At 45.1% G+C, this 17,603-nt stretch overlaps 2 protein-coding genes across 2 annotated transcripts; one reads left to right on the plus strand and one right to left on the minus strand.

The window, feature by feature from the left end:
* Nucleotides 1–5,280: 5,280 nt before the first annotated feature.
* LOC137838308 (uncharacterized) lies at nt 5,281–6,324 on the plus strand. Its single transcript, XM_068647557.1, has one exon. The coding sequence runs from the start codon at nt 5,281–5,283 to the stop codon at nt 6,322–6,324; it is 1,044 nt and encodes a 347-aa protein (XP_068503658.1).
* Nucleotides 6,325–9,697: 3,373 nt separating this feature from the next.
* On the minus strand, nt 9,698–10,315 carry LOC137838309 (uncharacterized). The gene has a single exon (XM_068647558.1). It carries the CDS (start codon nt 10,313–10,315, stop codon nt 9,698–9,700), a length of 618 nt encoding a protein of 205 aa, XP_068503659.1.
* Between the last annotated feature and the right edge of the window lie 7,288 nt (nt 10,316–17,603).

Genomic DNA, 17,603 nt, shown 5'->3' on the forward strand with positions numbered 1-17,603 from the left:
TAACAGCCATGCTATATGCAAACATTCAAGTTTATAAGGCACATAGATTTGTATAAAAACAGAAGGAATACAAACTAATCATAATCCAAGTACAGGCATAGTGAAAAATTCATAATTGAATTTAGAAACAAATGTTCAACAATACAAAGAGTTATTTTTCAGATTTAAAGTACACATATGTAAGTAGTACATAACATCAGGACAAAAGCAGTTTCTTGCATAACAAATCTTCTTGAGATCCTGACTTTACTGACCCTTCAAGTGGAGTAAAAAATCTGCAAAACAAAACTTGTTAAATCACAAGATTTGATCCCTTAAAGAACTTGAGAACTTTTGTGTTAGACTTATCCTTGGAACCATCAAAACATCTAGGAATCCATTTAAAAATACCTTTAGGAACAAGAGATTTGCGAAACTTGCAGAATCTAACTGAATGGCCTTTCTTGATGTAGTAGAAACACGTAAATACCGATTGAATCGATCTTTTAGTCGGTTGTTTTTCTGGCACTAAAGAAAAAGGTTTTGAAATTCCATTTCCTTTGCTTTGTGGATAAAAACCTAAATCATCTTTTCCAAAAACACAATTTTGAGATGCAAGAACATCTTCAAAGTTGGATTTTCCAGTTGTAAGTTTATCCATGGTTTTCAAAAGATAATGAATCTTTCTTTCAAGATTTTCACAAAAATTTGAGTCACAACTGCAATTAGAGTTTTTGTAAATCAAATCAAGGTTTTCAAAATCTTCTTTACACTTTTCCAACTCTTCTTCCAGTGACTTGACTCTATTTTCAAGCTAGTTGTTTAAACCTTTCAACCGGTTATGAGAAAGAGCCAATCGGTTAGCTTCTTCATGAGTTTCATTGAAAGCTTCAAGTAATTGGTAATAATTGTTACCTTTGATTGAAGAAGATGAACTCATGTTGTTGGATACAGATGCTTTCAGGCACAGGTTTGCTTCTTCATCATCAGAAGAGCTAGAGGAGGATACCTCATTATCATCCCATGCAACATATGCCTTCATGCCTTTTCCCTTTTTCTCACTTTTGAAATCTGCTCTATCCTTGCTTTCATTGTTGGGGCATTCTGCTTTGATATGACCCTGTTCACCACAGCCATAGCAAGTGTACTTGTTAAGGTTAAAATCATTAGCCTTTTTAGAGTTGTACTTTTTTTAAGCTTGGTTTTTATTCTTCTTCAAGAACTTGCTAAACTTTCTTGACAACAGACTCATGGTATCTTCATCACTCTCACTTGAGTCTTGTTGTTTTTTATGATTGCAAGCTTTGAGTGCAATGCCTTTGTTGTGTTTGTCTTCACTCTCTTGGACAACCAACCTATTCATCTCAAGCTCATGCTCCCTTAGCTTACCAAACAAAGAAGCAGTTGTCATTGATGTCAAGTCCTTTGATTCTGAAATGGCAGTGACCTTTGGCTGCCATGTTCTATCAAGACATTTCAAGATCTTGATCTTTAGCTTCTCTTTCTTAAAGGAGTTCCCAAGGCTCATCAAATGATTCACTATATGAGAGAATTGTTTCTGCACATGACATATGGTCTCCCCTTTCTGCATACCGAAAAGCTCACACTCTTGGATAAGAGCATGCTTCCTGACCCTCTTGACATTATTTGTTCCTTCATGTGTGCCTTCAAGAATGTCCCACATCTCCTTTGCTGAACTACATTGTGATACCCTGAAAAGTTCATCACAACTCAAGGCAGAGGTTATTATATTTTTAGCAATCCAGTCAAACTTTGCTTTCTTGCTTTCTTGCTTTCAGCCCCAGTCCATTCAAATGAAGGTTTATCAATTAAAACCTCATCCCTTTTAACTTGAGGTATAAAGGGACCATTTTCAATTGTTTCCCAAATACCCTTATCTGTGGAATGCATAAAGATCTTCATCCTTACCTTCCAAAACTGGTAATTTACACCACAAAACAGTGGTGGTCTGTTTATGGAAGCACCTTCCCCAAAAGACAACTTGTCAGCCATGTAAAACAGTTTTCAGAAAAACAGAACTTGAACATTTTTCAAAAACCTAGCTCTTGATGCCAATTGTAAGAATTAATGGCTTAAACAAGAGAGGGGTGAATTGTTTATCAAAGATTTTCGCAAAGATTGAATAGGAATGAAGCTTTAACACAATTCACAGATAAAGCAATCAAAGAAAGCAATCAAACAATGATTAAGAAACTGTTTGCAGAATTTCAATCGGTTGCTTATAGTAGCAGCAAAAATAGAATTAAAACAAACAGTTATAAGGAGTGAGAGAGAGAGAGAGAAAGAGAGATTTACTCAACCAATTTTATAATGGTTCACTCAACCTTGAGCTACATCCAGTTCTAAGAACAACCACTGGGTTTCACTAGTAATCACTCACAAATTACAACATACACAACCACAAAGAGGTGATCTTGAAACCACAAGAACCACTCACCCTCTTTGCAAACACACACCTCTAGCCAGAACAACCTCTGACTTTATAGGATTTCACACACACTTACAAGTTTATGAAAGATCAAATACAAGAATCATGAAAGTAACAGATTACACCTGAGTTTACAGGAATCAGAAACCTCCTATGATCAGACCTTGAACCAGTGCACAGCTAAACAACATTCTTGCAAAACTTTTGAAAAACTTCTTTCAAATCAATCTCAAACTCAATCTCACTATGTTTAATATAAAACTTCTGTATTTTGTTTTGAAAGAAAGGCTATATTTATAGCACACAAAACTAGTCGTTCTAGGCAACATTTATTAGCCAAAACAGTTTTGATTCATATCTAAAACAGATTAACAGGTTTTCAAAAAGCTGTTATGAAATGTCACAATCAACCAGTTGAAAAGACATTTTAGCCAATTGAATTGGTTAGGCAGTTACTTAACCAAGTCAAAAATAGTTTTAAAACCTTTAAACAAGCCAAGTGACAAACAACCGATTATTTCGATAATTCAACTGGTTGTTTTTCTCTTTGCTTAGAAAAACACTTTTCTTTATACAAAACAGATTTGAGCAAGCTTGTACAAGGAACTAGGAAAGATCTTACAAAGATTCTAAACACCCTATACTAAACCTGTACCGACCAGGTCATCGGGTGTGATGACGTGTCTAGCACGTGACCATGTGGGGCGTGTTCGGCAGAGTACGTGGACAAGAGAGAGACGAATGATTCAGAAGTGAGCATAGTCGTCGACCCGTGGAAGTGGCGTGCCTCAATGTGCATAGTCGGTTGTCGCCGGGATTATATGACATCGACGTATTAGAGAATGGAGGATCGGGTGGTCTGACATCGCCACAAGGGGGCACATTGTCGGATCTCCCGGTAAACTTAGTTAAAGCTGTTGGAAGCACAAAAGAGTAGTTTCAAGCGAGTAAGTCAGTAAGATGGTTGTTGCGCCAACGTGGGGCATGAAGGTCGGGTAAGCTGGGGGGAACACCCTGCTCATCGGCGACAGGACTCCCAGAGTGGACATTCGTTGGTGGCAAGGTTTCCCCAGCTAGAACATGTATGGCGTAGCAATAAGAAGGGTGGCACTCACGACAAGCGATATAACAGATGCACTTTGTTGCATCCGTTGCTCGCCTTGTCATGTGGTGTTTCACAGCGTAGTACATGCTAGGAATTACTCCTCGAATAGGAGACTTGGTCGCGACTGGTCACTACACGGAGATAATATTCAAGTTACCTCAACCTAGATGACGACACGTGTAGGGTTGGATGCTACCTGTCACTCCAACCCAGATGACACGTGTAGGGTTGGATACAGTATAGAAATGACGCTCAAGTTACCTTAGCTCAGATGATGACGCGTGTAGGGCTGGGTGCTACCTGCTACCCCGGCCTAGATGGCGACACGTGTAGGGTTGGATGCGAGCAACGCGTCCCAAGCGTAACTGCCTAGAGAGAGAAAAAACCTAGTTATAAAGGTAAACTTAACAGAATTTGCAGAGGTACGTTTTCACTACGGCTGATTTGCTAGAGTTGAGTGCACTTTAGTACGGTTCTACAGAGCACAGTTTTCTCTAAGTTTTTGGGTGTTCTTGTTACTGACTTGAGCATCAGAGCGCCACCGGCCACAGAAGCGCCATCTTGTGTTTTCAGGTTCTCAGAGAGACTATCCGTGGTGTGGACTTGAAGAGCACGTGGTGTCAAACTGGAGAGGAGGATCGTGACGAGGCAACGCTTTTGCGCTAGGTCAACCGGCAAGAACATCTGGCGCCCACCGTGGGGCCGTATAAAAGGTGATTCCCAACCACAGTTCGAGTTTGTCGAAGTTTTGGTGTTTTCTATTCGACTGCTTGTTGTCGCAGTCGGTTTTCGAAGTTTTACTGTTCGTTCGGAGTTTCTTTGCGTTGCTGAGCTTGCTGAGAAAGGATGAGGACAACGCGGTCCAGTTCAGTCGCGCCGTCAACAGATGAGGATGTTGTGTCTATGACGCAGGTGATGGATATGATGAGGACGTTGTAGGATAACGTAGCTGCATCACGTTCTGAGCAAGAAAAAATGCACAAGGCACTGGTGGCCTCACAAGCTAAGAATGAAGAGCTCAACAGGATCAACAAAGAGCTGCATAAAGCTCTTCAGGAACGGGAGGAGTGTGCGGTTGGGGACAGATCTGCACCCCCATCCCTACCGCGTAGCTTTCCCATGCCATTTTCTCAGGAGATCATGGACTTGGTGGTCTCTGCAAATACGGTGGTGGTGAAGGCGTCTTTCACCGGAGTGCAAGACCCTGAGGCTCATCTCACGGCGTTTCACACTCAGATGATGCTCTCGGGGGGGCGGACGCGGTCTACTTTAAGGTGTTCATGAGCACACTCAGTGGAACAACACTGGACTGGTTCGTCAGTTTGCCTACTGGCCACATTACCACGTTTCAGCAGTTTCCAAGATGTTCGTTGAGCAGTACATAGTGAACAAGGCACCGCCGTTGGTGTCTTATGATTTGTTCGACGTGAGGCAGTACCAGGGGGAGTCCCTGAAGGATTTCTTGAACAGATTCGGAGCTCAAATAGTCCGCTTGCCAGGTAAAGATGAAGAGATGTTTGTACATGCCTTCAAAAAGGGTGTTTTGTCTGGGCCCTTTAGTGAGTCGCTTATCAGATGTCACCCCGCCACGTTAGCTGAAATCCGACGACGCGCTGTGGCCCACATCGCCGCTGAGAGCGAAGTCTCCGAGAAGAGGGGAAATGTGGCCCCAGCTAAGCCACGTGCTCAGACAAGGATCCAGGCGCAGAGGGTGATGGAGGCGGCGGCGAGGAAGAGGGATTAGAGGATGCGCCATCCTTATGACCCAAAGAAAGGTAAGGGGAAGGGACCGGGGAAGCCTAGAGAGGCTAATCGCCCGCCAAGGTATGAATTCGTGATGGGGTTGGTGGACCTGATCGCCATCCTAAATATCGCTGCCAGGCTCAAAGTGCCTGCGAAAACAACAGACAAGGTGTTGGGACCAAAACCAGACGCATGGTGTGAGTTCCACAAGAGCTTTGGCCACTCTCTCAACTCGTGTTTGTCTTTGGGGTATCAACTCGCCGAGTTGGTCAAATGTGGGTTCTTGAAGGATTACTTGTTGGAGAAGCAAGCGGGCCAGTCATCGGGCTCCCCACCAGCGGGTGGCGAGGGACAGCAGCACGAGGTACCCATTCACGGCGAGATCCACACCATTGCTGGTGGATTCTCGGGTGGCAGGTGCACCGCATCACAGCGAAAGAAGTACGCAAGGTCTGTGATGTCAGTGGAGGTTTTTGAAGACCACTTGCCCGACGTGGACATCACGTTCACCAAGGACGACCTTAGGGATGTCGTGCCTCACGACAATGACCCTATCGTAATCTCGCTCATCACGGCAGGAAAGATTGTTCATCGAGTGTTGGTCGATCAAGGAAGTTCGGCAGATGTGATGTTTTGGCCGACTTTTGAGAAGTTACAATTATCCCCCGACCAGCTGAGGCCATACGGGGGCTGCCAGTACGGTTTCGTCGGGGACCAGGTGGAGGTTAGGGGGTATATTGAGTTAAGGACGACGTTCACAGACGGTCTGGCCTCGCGCACAGAGAAGATAAGGTATCTCGTCGTAAACGCTCCGTCGGCATACAACATCCTGTTGGATAGGCCAACACTCAACAGGACAGGAGCTGTGCCTTCAACAAGGAACATGAAGGTCAAGCTACCATCAATGGAAGGGATGATCATCGCCATTCGTTCTGACCAAAAGGAGGTGAAGAAGTGCTATGAAAATAGCCTCAAGAACAAGAGATCTGTATGCCACGTATCCACGACGCCGCCCCCTGGCGTGGAACCTGAGCGAGAAAGCCGGTGAGAGGTGGATATGGCGTTGGAGGTGGCCGTCGAGGGCGATGTGCCCGATGTGCCATTGGAGGATATTGAGGTGAGGTCCGGGAGCGTCGCTCGGGTGGAGGAAGAGAGAAGCTGCCCCGAGAACGCCAGGGAGTCAGGTATCGCGAGGGCGCTGATCGCCAACGAGAAGAGGCCTCAGCCGGTGGAGGAATGGCTTGAGAAGAAGATCAACGGCAAGACGTTTAAACTGAGGAAAACCTTAGACAGCGAGACACAAGACCAAACCGCCCGGGTTATAAGTAGACATCTGGATGCATTTGCATGGTCTGCTTCTGACATGCCGGGGATTGACCCCTATTTCTTGTGCCATCGTTTAGCTATGGATCCCCAAGTCAGGCCAATCCGCCAGAGAAGGAGAAAGTTCAATGAAGAGAAGAGGCAGGCGATCAAGGACGAGACGTAGAAACTCCTGGCAGCAGGCCATATCAGAGAGATCCAATATCCAGAATGGCTCGCTAACGTCGTTCTGGTCAAGAAGAGCAGCGGGAAATGGCGGATGTGTGTTGACTTCACGGATCTGAATAAAGCCTACCCAAAGAATTCTTATCCTTTGCCAAGTATAGATGCCCTGGTAGACAGTGCGTCAGGGTGTAAGTTGCTCAGCTTCTTGGATGCCTTCTCAGGATACAACCAGATTAAGATGCATCCCATGGATGAGAAAAAGACTGCTTTCATGACAGAAAGGTCGTGCTACTGCTACAAAGTGATGCCCTTCGGGCTGAAGAATGCGGGGCCACGTACCAGAGGCTAATGGACAAGGTACTCGCCCCTATGCTTGGAAAGAATGTGCAAGTGTACGTTGACGACATGGTCGTAACATCCCTGGAAAATAGTAGGCACGTCACTGACCTAGAAGAGTTGTTCACCACAAGAGTCAGGTACAAGCTGAAACTAAATCCTGAGAAGTGTATTTTCGGCGTAGAGGCAGGAAAATTTATGGGTTTCCTCTTGTCGGAGAGGGGAATCGAGGCAAACCCCGACAAATGTGCCGCCATTCTGGCGATGAGGAGTCCTGCCACTGTAAAGGAGGTGCAGCAGCTCACGAGTCGGATGGCCGCCCTGTCTCGATTCGTATCGCTACAGCCCCTGGTCGTTCCACACGTGGGGAATCGATATTCTGGGACCCTTCTCGTTGGCGATCAGGCAAATGAAGTATTTGGTTGTTGCGATTGAGTACTTCACGAAGTGGATTGAAGCAGAACCAGTAGCCCAGATCACCGCGCACAAAATCCAGAGTTTCGTGTGGAAGAATATTGTGTGTCGTTTTGGTGTGCCCAAGCGTTTGGTATCAGATAATGGGACTCAGTTTGCAAGTCACCTGTTGAAGAAGCTGTGCGAGGACATCGGAACACAAGAGGTGTTTGCTTCTGTGGAGCACCCGCAAACGAATGGGCAAGTGGAGTCAGCTAATTGGGTTCTGCTGAGAGGCTTGAAGAAGAGGTTGGAAAAGGCCTAGGGGTCTTGGGCTGAAGAAGTTCCCCGCATAGTGTGGGCATATCATACCACTGAGCAATCGGAACCCATGAAACCCCGTTTAGCTTAGTGTATGGATGCGATGCGATGATTCCAGTCGAAATCCAAGAAAGCTCGTTGAGATTCCAGAACTTCGTGGCGGAAGACTCGAACGAAGAAAGGAGAAGGAATTTGGATTTGCTGGATGAGGTCAGGGAGGAAGCACGGGTCAAGGCTGAAGCAGTAAAGAGAAGAGTTGAACGCAAGTACAACTCTAGAATAAGACCAAGGCAGTTCAGAGATGGTGACCTGGTGATGAGGAAGGCCCACCAGTATGAGATGGAGAACAAATTGTCGCCCAAGTGGACAGGACCGTTCAGAATAACCGAAGCACTCGGGAACGGCGCCTACCGCTTGGAGACGTTGGAAGGAGGGGCGATTCCTCGCACTTGGAACGCCACCCATCTCAAGTTTTATTACAGTTAAAACATTGTAAGTAGCGATTATTTTGAACAGTTAAGGATGTTTCAGTTTGAACAGTTTTTCAAGGGGGCACTCTTTTTTCCTAAGGAGGGTTTTTAACGAGGCCACCCAATAAAGAAGGTTTCGAAGTTTATCAAAGTTTCCAAGTTATTAAGTTTGCATGCTTATCGTTTTTTAAGTTTTCGGAAAGAAACTTTTTTGCCCTTGCGTAATTTACAGCAACGGCGAATTCAGATCGCCTGCATTCAGCGCAAAGTTTTAAAGCACATAGTTCTAAAACCCTCATCGCCAGCTGGCGATCGGAGGTATAAGATAAAGTTTTTTAAGACCTCCTCGCCTCGAGCGGGTGTAGGCGAGAAGAGATTTAAAGTTCTCCTCGCCCTGAGCGAGCACAGGCAAGAGCAGATTACAAGACCGCTTTGCATAAGCAAATTGAGGCAAGTTGAAAGCCCTCAGTGCATCCGGGGGAGGAGGAGATGTAACCCCTAGGCAAGTTGAGGCACCAGAGAAAGTCCTTCTCACCCTCGAGTGAGTTCGGGCAAGAGGAAACTAAAAACTCAAGGTTGTTAATGATCTTGAGAATAGGAAAGGAAGGTCGATAGAAGACGCCTTTCCCCTTGAGTGAAACATCAATATTGACCTAGTAAGACCAGTTAAAAAAAAAAGAGGTTAAGGGTGGTTGGGGAAGGTTCGCAGAGGACACCTCACCACCTAAATCATTGTTCTAAAACTCAGGGAGGTAGAGAAGGATCCGAAAGGCGGCTCTACCCCCAGATGAGAGGACAACGATTTAAGCTATCTCAGGTTAAAGACTCGGGGAAGGTAGAGGGAGATCTAAAAGGCAACCCTCCTTCCAGATGAGCAAAGATGAAGTCACTAGGTGGCCCCGCAGGGGACGTTTTCAGTTAAAGGAAAACGAAATTGCCAAAGGCCCACGGCTTCGAGATCGAAATAGAAAAAGGGATCACACGGCGAGAGCCAGATCAGCGAAGTTTTGGGCGATAACGTAGAAGTACGCTTGTCCTTTGGCAGATCGGGCGGGCGAGATTTCAGATGCTAAGATCGACTTACGCCCTTACTGCCAAGTAAGTGATTTCGCGTTAAACGTTATTGTTACAGACTAACCGCTCGTTTAAATTAAAGTGATTTCCAGAGAATTAAGTACCGATTTGTGCGAAGTGCATTGGGTCGAATAAAAACCAGCCGGTCACACCAAGCGATCGCACAACAGATAAATTAGAAGACCATATATATATATATATATATATATATATATATATGCACATGAATATCAAACAGTTTGAGCAGAATGAAAGTTATTACATACAAGTCAAAATTAAATACAAGAGTTTCAAAGGCGGTATGGCAGGTGGGAGCAGCAGTTAAGTCGGAGGCATGATCTAGCCATCCACCACTTCGTTGTACACCGAGAACTCGGAGAGGTCAAGGTCGGGATATTTGCAAACGAACTGCTCCAAAGCCGCTCCAAAACCGGAGGTAAGAACTTGGGCAGCTTCAAGCTGAAGCTCGTCGATTTTCGTCTTGAACCCACTGTTCTCCTCGCGAACTTGGGCGAGCTCGGCAGCAGTTTCCCTCAATTCTTTGGTGGCCTTGTCCCGATCTTGTTCAACTTTCCCCAGAAGGGTCTCCTTCTCAGTCAACCTCTTCTCCAGATTGGCCATCTTTTTGGCGTCGGCTTTTTGGGCCTCCTCCAGCCTTGCAACTTTCTCCCTCAGAGGGACGAGTTTGCTCTCCAGCTCGACGGCATCCTGAAGGTTGTCATGCAGTTTCCGGCGCAGTTCCTTTTTGTCCTTACGCAAGCTTCGGAGCTCTTCGTTGAGAGCGTTTTCGACCCGCGAGAACTCTAAGCCTTGCATCATCATGTCGCACTTGACTTTTTCAGCTTCGACTCTCGCGGTGCTCGCCACCTCCTGATGGACGCGGTTGTCAAGCTCGAATTTGTCCAAGGAGTCTTTTAGCCCTTCACCGACGTTTTGGGGAAGACACCCGTCGACCATGGCGTTCAGACGCACGGTGAAAGACTTCAAGGCCTCTTGGAGAGGAGCTAGTGCTCACCACCACCCTCGCAAGGTTGGATGGCGAGGGGAGCCTCGAGGCGTGGCGGTGAGGCGGGGTGTTCTGTGGCAGCTTGGGAGGAAGCTTGCGTATCAGCAAGCTTCTCAGGCGCAGCTTCAGCGGCCGAGGCGTTTGAGGCGAGAACGTCCCCAGCGGACTCAAAGGGCGTGGAGGCGCTGGGGGGATTCTCGACGTAGTCGGGAAGGGCGGCCTTGGCTGCTGGCGGTTCTGTTGTAACTCCCCTTCTTCGTTTGCAGATCAACCCGTCCTCGGTGCTCTCATCCGCCTCATCGTCCGACACAACCTTGGGGGCTTTCCTCTTAGCCCTTTGGAATGGTATCTTCTTCCGCTCAGGGGCAGGAAGAGCAGCAGCGTTGGACGGACCAACTGGTGAGGACTGGCCTTGGGCAGCGGCGATCTCTGCGATGGAGTTGGGGACGGTTTGAGAGCCCGCCGCAAGATTGTGGAGTCTGGCTATGGAGCGCAGCTCAGCCATCCTATCTTTCCCCAGCATCATATCTGCATAAAGAGGCCAACAATTACAAACCAGTACAGAGATTCAACAGTCGATGAGGCATAGGAAAATAAGCAGTGTAAGTCAATGCTTGGAATAAGTTAAAACTATGCGCTAACCAGAACAGCGGCACCAAAGTAAAAACAAGGTTAGGCGAATTCGAGCCAGGGATAGGACTTAAAGACAAACCTATGTGGACATCCAGTTGGTCTTCGAAGAACTCATAGGTGATGATGGAGGAGGTGGGCAAGGTCACGTTGGAGGAGGCAACTCCTTTCCAGAAGTTACATAAGTCCATGTCGAGCTCCCCCATCTTTTCTGGCCCCCTAGCCCTCCTGAAGCTAAACTCTTTCTTTCCCTTATTCACCCAATACAAGGGAAATCCGTCGAGGAGGGTAGGGTCTCGGTCGTTGCAGCAGACGCGCACGAACTTCCCTTTCCAGTCCTTATAGGATTGCTTGAAAATGGAGAGTATGGACCTCCCAGCGACCCCATTGAGGCTAACCCATAGACGATCGCCCGGGTTCTTGGCCTCGAACAGGTAGAGGAACACGTCCACCAAAGCTGGATGTCCCAAGTGCGCACAGATGATCTGGTAAGCCCGGACGAACGCCCAGCCATTGGGATGAAGCTGGGCGAGGGCTATGTCAAGCTCGGTCAGGAGCTCCCTCTCAAAGCGGGTGAAAGGAAATCAGAGCTTGACCTTCTTGAACGCCGTGGCGTAAACGAAGCAAAAGGGGACGCCGTCACTCCCTTGATTATCAGTGCAAATAGGCTCTCCGGGAGGACAAGGACGCACAGATACCTTGTCATCGTGTTCTTTGCTAAAAGAGAGGTGATCTTGGTCACCTTTCTGGAGGCGGAGGATGTCGCGGTCAGTGTTGATGGAGGAAGTCTCAGCCAGCAAAGCTGAAGAGGCCCAAGGGTATAGTTGCTTGTAGTCTGGGAGGGACCTCACAACTGTACTGGTGTGAGGTGGGTTTGGCTGCGATTGGCTGGGCCTAGAAGACGCAGGTCTCACGACCTGGCTCGAAGGGACGTTAGGATCCCTTGGGGGGTCGCGGGAGGAGGAAGGGTTGGCCCTACGAGTTTTCGTCGGAGGGTTGCTGGGAGATGGAGGAGGGTTTGGTGTAACTTTGGAGCGAGCCATCAGAAAAGCTGCAAGAAGACGAAAAGGGGAAGAGATGAGAGTTTGTAAATAGAGCGACTCAACAGAAAAGAAGGAGACAGAAGAACAAGGGAGGCTCGCAGAGAAAGGGTTAGAAATCCTAAGCGCAAAAAAAAGCGAAGCAAAGAAAAACATCCCACAACGTATGCTCCAGACAGTTAATGGATGATGCAAACCGATTAGAATGCAGCGAATATCAATGGGGGTGAGAAAAAGGTTACCTTTTGATGATCAGAAGAGTGTTCAGTAAAGGATGTTTGAAGGAGTCAAAGCGTTCGCTGAAGCGTTTCGAAAGCTTGGAGTGAGGAAGAAGATAATGAAACAGTGAAGTGGCGCGAAGTGTTTAAGAGTTTCGAAGAGTTTCGGACATTGCGAGAAGCGCAAACGGCAATGAATAATGGTCGTTGATAAGTCCACGTGTCGAGCGATCGAAGGGGTTGGTGAAGTGTCAAATCAGTGAACAGTATGAGCGCCAACGCGCAAGGCCACGTAGGTCGCCGGAAATTCAACCTTTTAGTCTTTTCGCCGAACAAGTCGCAGCTCAAGACTGGGGGGCTTGTGTACCGACCAGGCCATCGGGTGTGATGACGTGTCTAGCACGTGACCATGTGGGGCGTGTTCGACAGAGTACATGGACAACAGAGAGACGAATGATTCAGAAGTGAGCATAGTCGTCGACCCGTGGAAGTGGCGTGCCTCAATGTGCATAGTCGGTTGTCGCCGGGATTATATGACATCGACGTATTAGACAATGGAGGATCGGGTGATCTGACATCGCCACAAGGGGGCACATCGCCGGATCTCCCGGTAAACTTAGTTAAAGCTATTGGAAGCACAGAAGAGTAGTTTCAAGCGAGTAAGTTCAGTAAGATGGTTGTTGCGCCAACGTGGGGCATGAAGGTCGGGTAAGCTGGGGGGAACACCCTGCTCATCGACGATAGGACTCCCAGAGTGGACATTCGTTGGTGGCAAGGTTTCCCCAGCTAGAACATGTATGGCGTAGCAATAAGAAGGGTGGCACTCACAACAAGCGATATAACAGATGCACTTTGTTGCATTCGTTGCTCGCCTTGTCATGTGGTGTTTCACAGCGTAGTACGTGCTAGGAATTACTCCTCGAATAGGAGACTTGGTCGTGACTGGTCACTACACGGAGATAATATTCAAGTTACCTCAACCCTGATGACGACACGTGTAGGGTTGGATACAGTATAGAAATGACGCTCAAGTTACCTTAGCTCAGATGATGACGCGTGTAGGGCTAGGTGCTACCTGCTACCCCGGCCCAGATGGCGACACGTGTAGGGTTGGATGCGAGCCACGCGTCCCAAGCGTAACTGCCTAGAGAGAGAAAAAACCTAGCTATAAAGGTAAACTTAACAGAATTTGCAGAGGTACATTTTCACTACGGTTGATTTGCTAGGGTTGAGTGCACTTTAGTACGGTTCTACAGAACACAATTTTCTCTAAGTTTTTGGGTGTTCTTGTTACTGACTTGAGCGTCAGAGCGCCACCGGCCGCAGAGGCGCCATCTTGTGTTTTCAGGTTCTCAGAGAGACTATCCGTGGTGTGGACTTGAAGGGCACGTGGTGTCAAACTGGTGAGGAGGATCGTGACGAGGCAACGCTTTTGCGCTAGGTCAACCGGCAGGAACAAAACCCAAACCAAAGAGCAGCATAGCTTCAAGCTTCATCATGGATTTGAAAACATCAAAGCTCTCATGTTCAACATATGACCGGCCTAGGCTAATTTAGGAGTTTTTTAGAAATCCTAATTTAACCTAGGTTGGTTTTTAGGTGCCTAATCCAACCCTAATTATTATTAAGAAAAATTACAAGTAAAATTCATATTCTACTTTTGACAAGAAAATAAATTCTACTCTACACTAGGTTTATGCCATTTTTAAACATGTATAGGAATGTTTTTATGCCATCAGTAGCAGAGTCTCAGTCTTCTTGTATTTTCCTTGCCATGGACCTAGTAGTTGGGCCTGAGCTTGGCCTTCTTCCATCATACCCTCCCTCTTGAAGAGGATTTGTCCTCAAATCACATGTTTCTGCCTCTTCATCTTCACTACCTGCAAAAGGTGTTAGATCCATAACATTAAAGGAAGTATGTACCTCGTTTTCTTCAGGCAGGTCAATTTGATATGCCTTATTGTTGATTTTTTTGAGGACTTGGAAAGGACCATCTCCTCGTGGACTAAGCTTAGACTTCCTCTGATTAGGGAATCTATCTTTTCTTAGGTGAAGCAAAACCTAGTCCCTTTCTTCAAAAATTATCTCTCTCTTCCCCTTATTACTATATTTTGAGTATTTCTTTGTTTGTTGTTGTATTTGATTTTCAATCCTCTCAAGCATTTTCTTTACAAATTCAGCTTTTGTTACTCCTTCCTTATGCACAAATTCTTGTGGATTAGGTAAAGGTAACAAATCCAAGGGAGTAAGAGGATTAAATCCATTCACAACCTCAAATGGAGAAATATTAGTAGTTTTATGAACCACTCTATAATATGTAAACTCAATATGAGGAAGGTAATCATCCCAAGATTTGTGGTTTCCCTTCATGATTGACCTAAGCATAGTGGAAAGAGATCTATTAACAACTTCAATTTGTCCATCCGTTTGAGGATGACAAGAAGTTGAAAAGTTCAACTTAGATCCTAGCCTTTCCCAAAGAGTTCTCTAGAAATGGCCCACAAATTTAGGATCTCTATATGATACTATGGTCTTAGGCAAACCATGTAGTCTTACCACTTCTCTAAAGAAGAGCCTAGAGATGTTGTTAGCATCATCCACTTTGTGGCAGGGTATAAAATGAGTCATCTTGTTAAACCTATCCACTACAACAAAGATGGAATCAAAACCTCTTTGTGTCCTAGGAAGTCCTAATATGAAATACATGCTTATGTCTTCCCAATGAGCACTTACAAAAGGTAAAGGCGTGTAGAGTCCATGAGGCATTGTCTTAGACTTAGCTTTTAAACATGAAATGCATCTATAACAATGTCCTTAAAAGGGGTGTGAGGGGATTAAACATGTACACTACCTCAAAATGGGTGTGAGAAGTAGTAGAATTAACTACCCAATTATAGGAAAACTCAATGTGAGGAATCAAGTTTTCCCACACCCTTGGGTTCCCTAAAATAAGGCATCTCAACATTTGAGCCAAAGTCCTATTGACCACCTCTGTCTGACCATCAGTTTGGGGGTGGCAAGTAGTAGAAAACAAGAGTTTAGTGCCAAGTTTTCCCCACAATGTCTTCCATAAGTGACTCAAGAACTGATACAAACCAAGACAACAAGAAGATGACCAAGGATGCACACTATGAAAGGTCATCTCAACATTCAAGTCAAGACCTCACCAACGGGAGAAATGGACAAAGACTAGAGCATCTCAAGTTCTTCCTACTGGTCTTCTAAGAATAAAACAAGTTTTAAATAATTTGGGCTCACTTTGGTGGTCAAAATAGCAAATATAGGCTAGAATAAGGTACCTTTAGCATAATATGGGGTGTGGGTAGCATTTTAGCTTGTTCCTAGCCCTTTTGGAAGGCATTTTGACCTAGTTTCTAGAAGGACAAGCCTAGGATGCGGGTTTGACTTAGTCAAACCCTAAGGCTGCCCATTTTTTCCCTTTTGCCATCCTACCCCTTTAGCTTGTTCTCCAAGGCTTCTTCACCTATAAATAGGAGGTCTACCTAGTGTATTTTTCAAGTTGAAATTAAAAGAACAAGAGTTACTCTGCACAACATTAGCGTTTAAACTTGAGTAAGTGCTATCTCCTCTCCCTTGGTCTTATCTTGATGAGAATGAAGCTCTCAAGTGGTGGCCTTCCACTCATCTTGATGGTTACCACCCATCAAGTGGCGTGAACATCACTCTCATTGTCTTCCATTCTCCTTCATTTTCGCCTTCCATTTTATGTTCATTGTCTTTGTTTCCTTCATTGTATTGCTCTCGGTTTTTGTCTTATCAATTGAGTTTTGCATCCATTCTCACCATATCTTGTCTTTTGATCTTTGCCTTTGTGAAATGAACCTTCACAACTACTTAACCACTTGGTTAAGTTAATGTCCAATGGGGATTTTCCTAAGTTTTTCACTATTAAATTCCTAAAATCTCGATCTAAGTAAAGTGTCACACCAAAAATGAACAATCCTAAAATCAACTCACATCAAGAACTTAGAGTCTCTGTTAGATACTATACTTCTAAGAAGCCCATGCAATCAAACAAATTCCTTGAAGAAAAGATTTGCAATATAACAAGCATCATTTACTTTGTGGCATGGTATAAAATGAGGCATTTTTGAAAAGCGATCCACCACCACAAAGATAGAGTCCATACCCTTAGATGTTTAGGAAGACCTAAAATGAAATTCATAGAGATGTCTACTTAAGGCATGTTCGGGATGGGAAGAGGGGTATATAAGCCATGGGGTTGCACCTTAGACTTAGCCATCCTACATGCTATTCATTTATCACAGAAGCTATGTACAGATTTGCGCATGTGAGGCTAAAAGAAATGTTCATGCAATGTATCAAAGGTTTTGACTGCCCCAAAATGTCCCATAAGGCCACCCCCATGTGCCTCTCTAACAAGAGATTGCCTCAAAGACCCTTGAGGGACACAAAGTCTTTTCCCTTTAAAGAGAAAACCATCATGTATGAAAAAGTCTTTGTGTCCTCCCTTTGAGCACTCTTGATAGATGTGAGAAAAATCAAGGTCATCTTTATAGATTTCCTTTATGTGATCAAAGCCCAAGTATTTAGAATCCAAAACATTTAGCAAGGTGTGCCATCTTGAAAGAGCATTTGCAACTACATTAGCTTTACCTTGCTTATGTTTGATCACATAAGGAAATTGCACAATGAACTCTACCCATTTGGCATGTCTCTTGTCGAGCTTGTTTAGGCCTTTCAAAAATTTAAGAGATTCATGATCACTATGTATCACAAATTCCTTTGGGAAAACGTAGTGTTGCCAATTTTGCAAGGCTCTCACAAGAGCATAAAGTTCCTTATCATAGGTTGAGTAATTGAGATGACTCCCCTTGAGTTTCTCACTAAAATAAGCTATGTGGTGACCCTTTTGAAGTAGGATAGCCCTAATGCCTATGTTGGAGGCATCACATTCAATTTCAAATGTTTTAGTAAAGTTGGGAAGTGCTAAAACGGAGGCCTTGGTCAATTTATCTTTCAAAGTTTCAAAAGCTTTTTCTTGTTCTTGGCCCCATTTAAACACCACATCCTTCTTTACTATGGCATTGAGAGGTGCGGAAATGGTACTAAATGTAGAAGATGGATGTGGCTCCTTCAAGTCAATGTGTTTGATGTAGCAAAGTGTGTGCCTTGCTTTGAAGTTTGTAAATTTGTTCTTGGGTAGTCTTGTATATAGGTTAGAGTGTGTTTAAGGTAGCTTTTTGCATCGTGACCCACCTCATAAACATTATCAAGGTGATAAGATCAAGCACAATGTTTTCCAAATATTTTTCTCATGTTTTTTCCCAAAAATATGTCTTACTGCACAGAAAATGAATTTGTTGTTT

Source organism: Phaseolus vulgaris, chromosome 4, assembly GCF_000499845.2.
Source record: "Phaseolus vulgaris cultivar G19833 chromosome 4, P. vulgaris v2.0, whole genome shotgun sequence".
Lineage (NCBI taxonomy): Eukaryota > Viridiplantae > Streptophyta > Magnoliopsida > Fabales > Fabaceae > Phaseolus > Phaseolus vulgaris.

Excerpts from the sequence above, each read along its gene's own strand:
- LOC137838309 (XM_068647558.1), bottom strand. The coding sequence starts at position 10,315 with ATGGTCGACGGGTGTCTTCCCCAAAACGTCGGTGAAGGGCTAAAAGAC.
- LOC137838308 (XM_068647557.1), top strand. The coding sequence starts at position 5,281 with ATGCGCCATCCTTATGACCCAAAGAAAGGTAAGGGGAAGGGACCGGGG.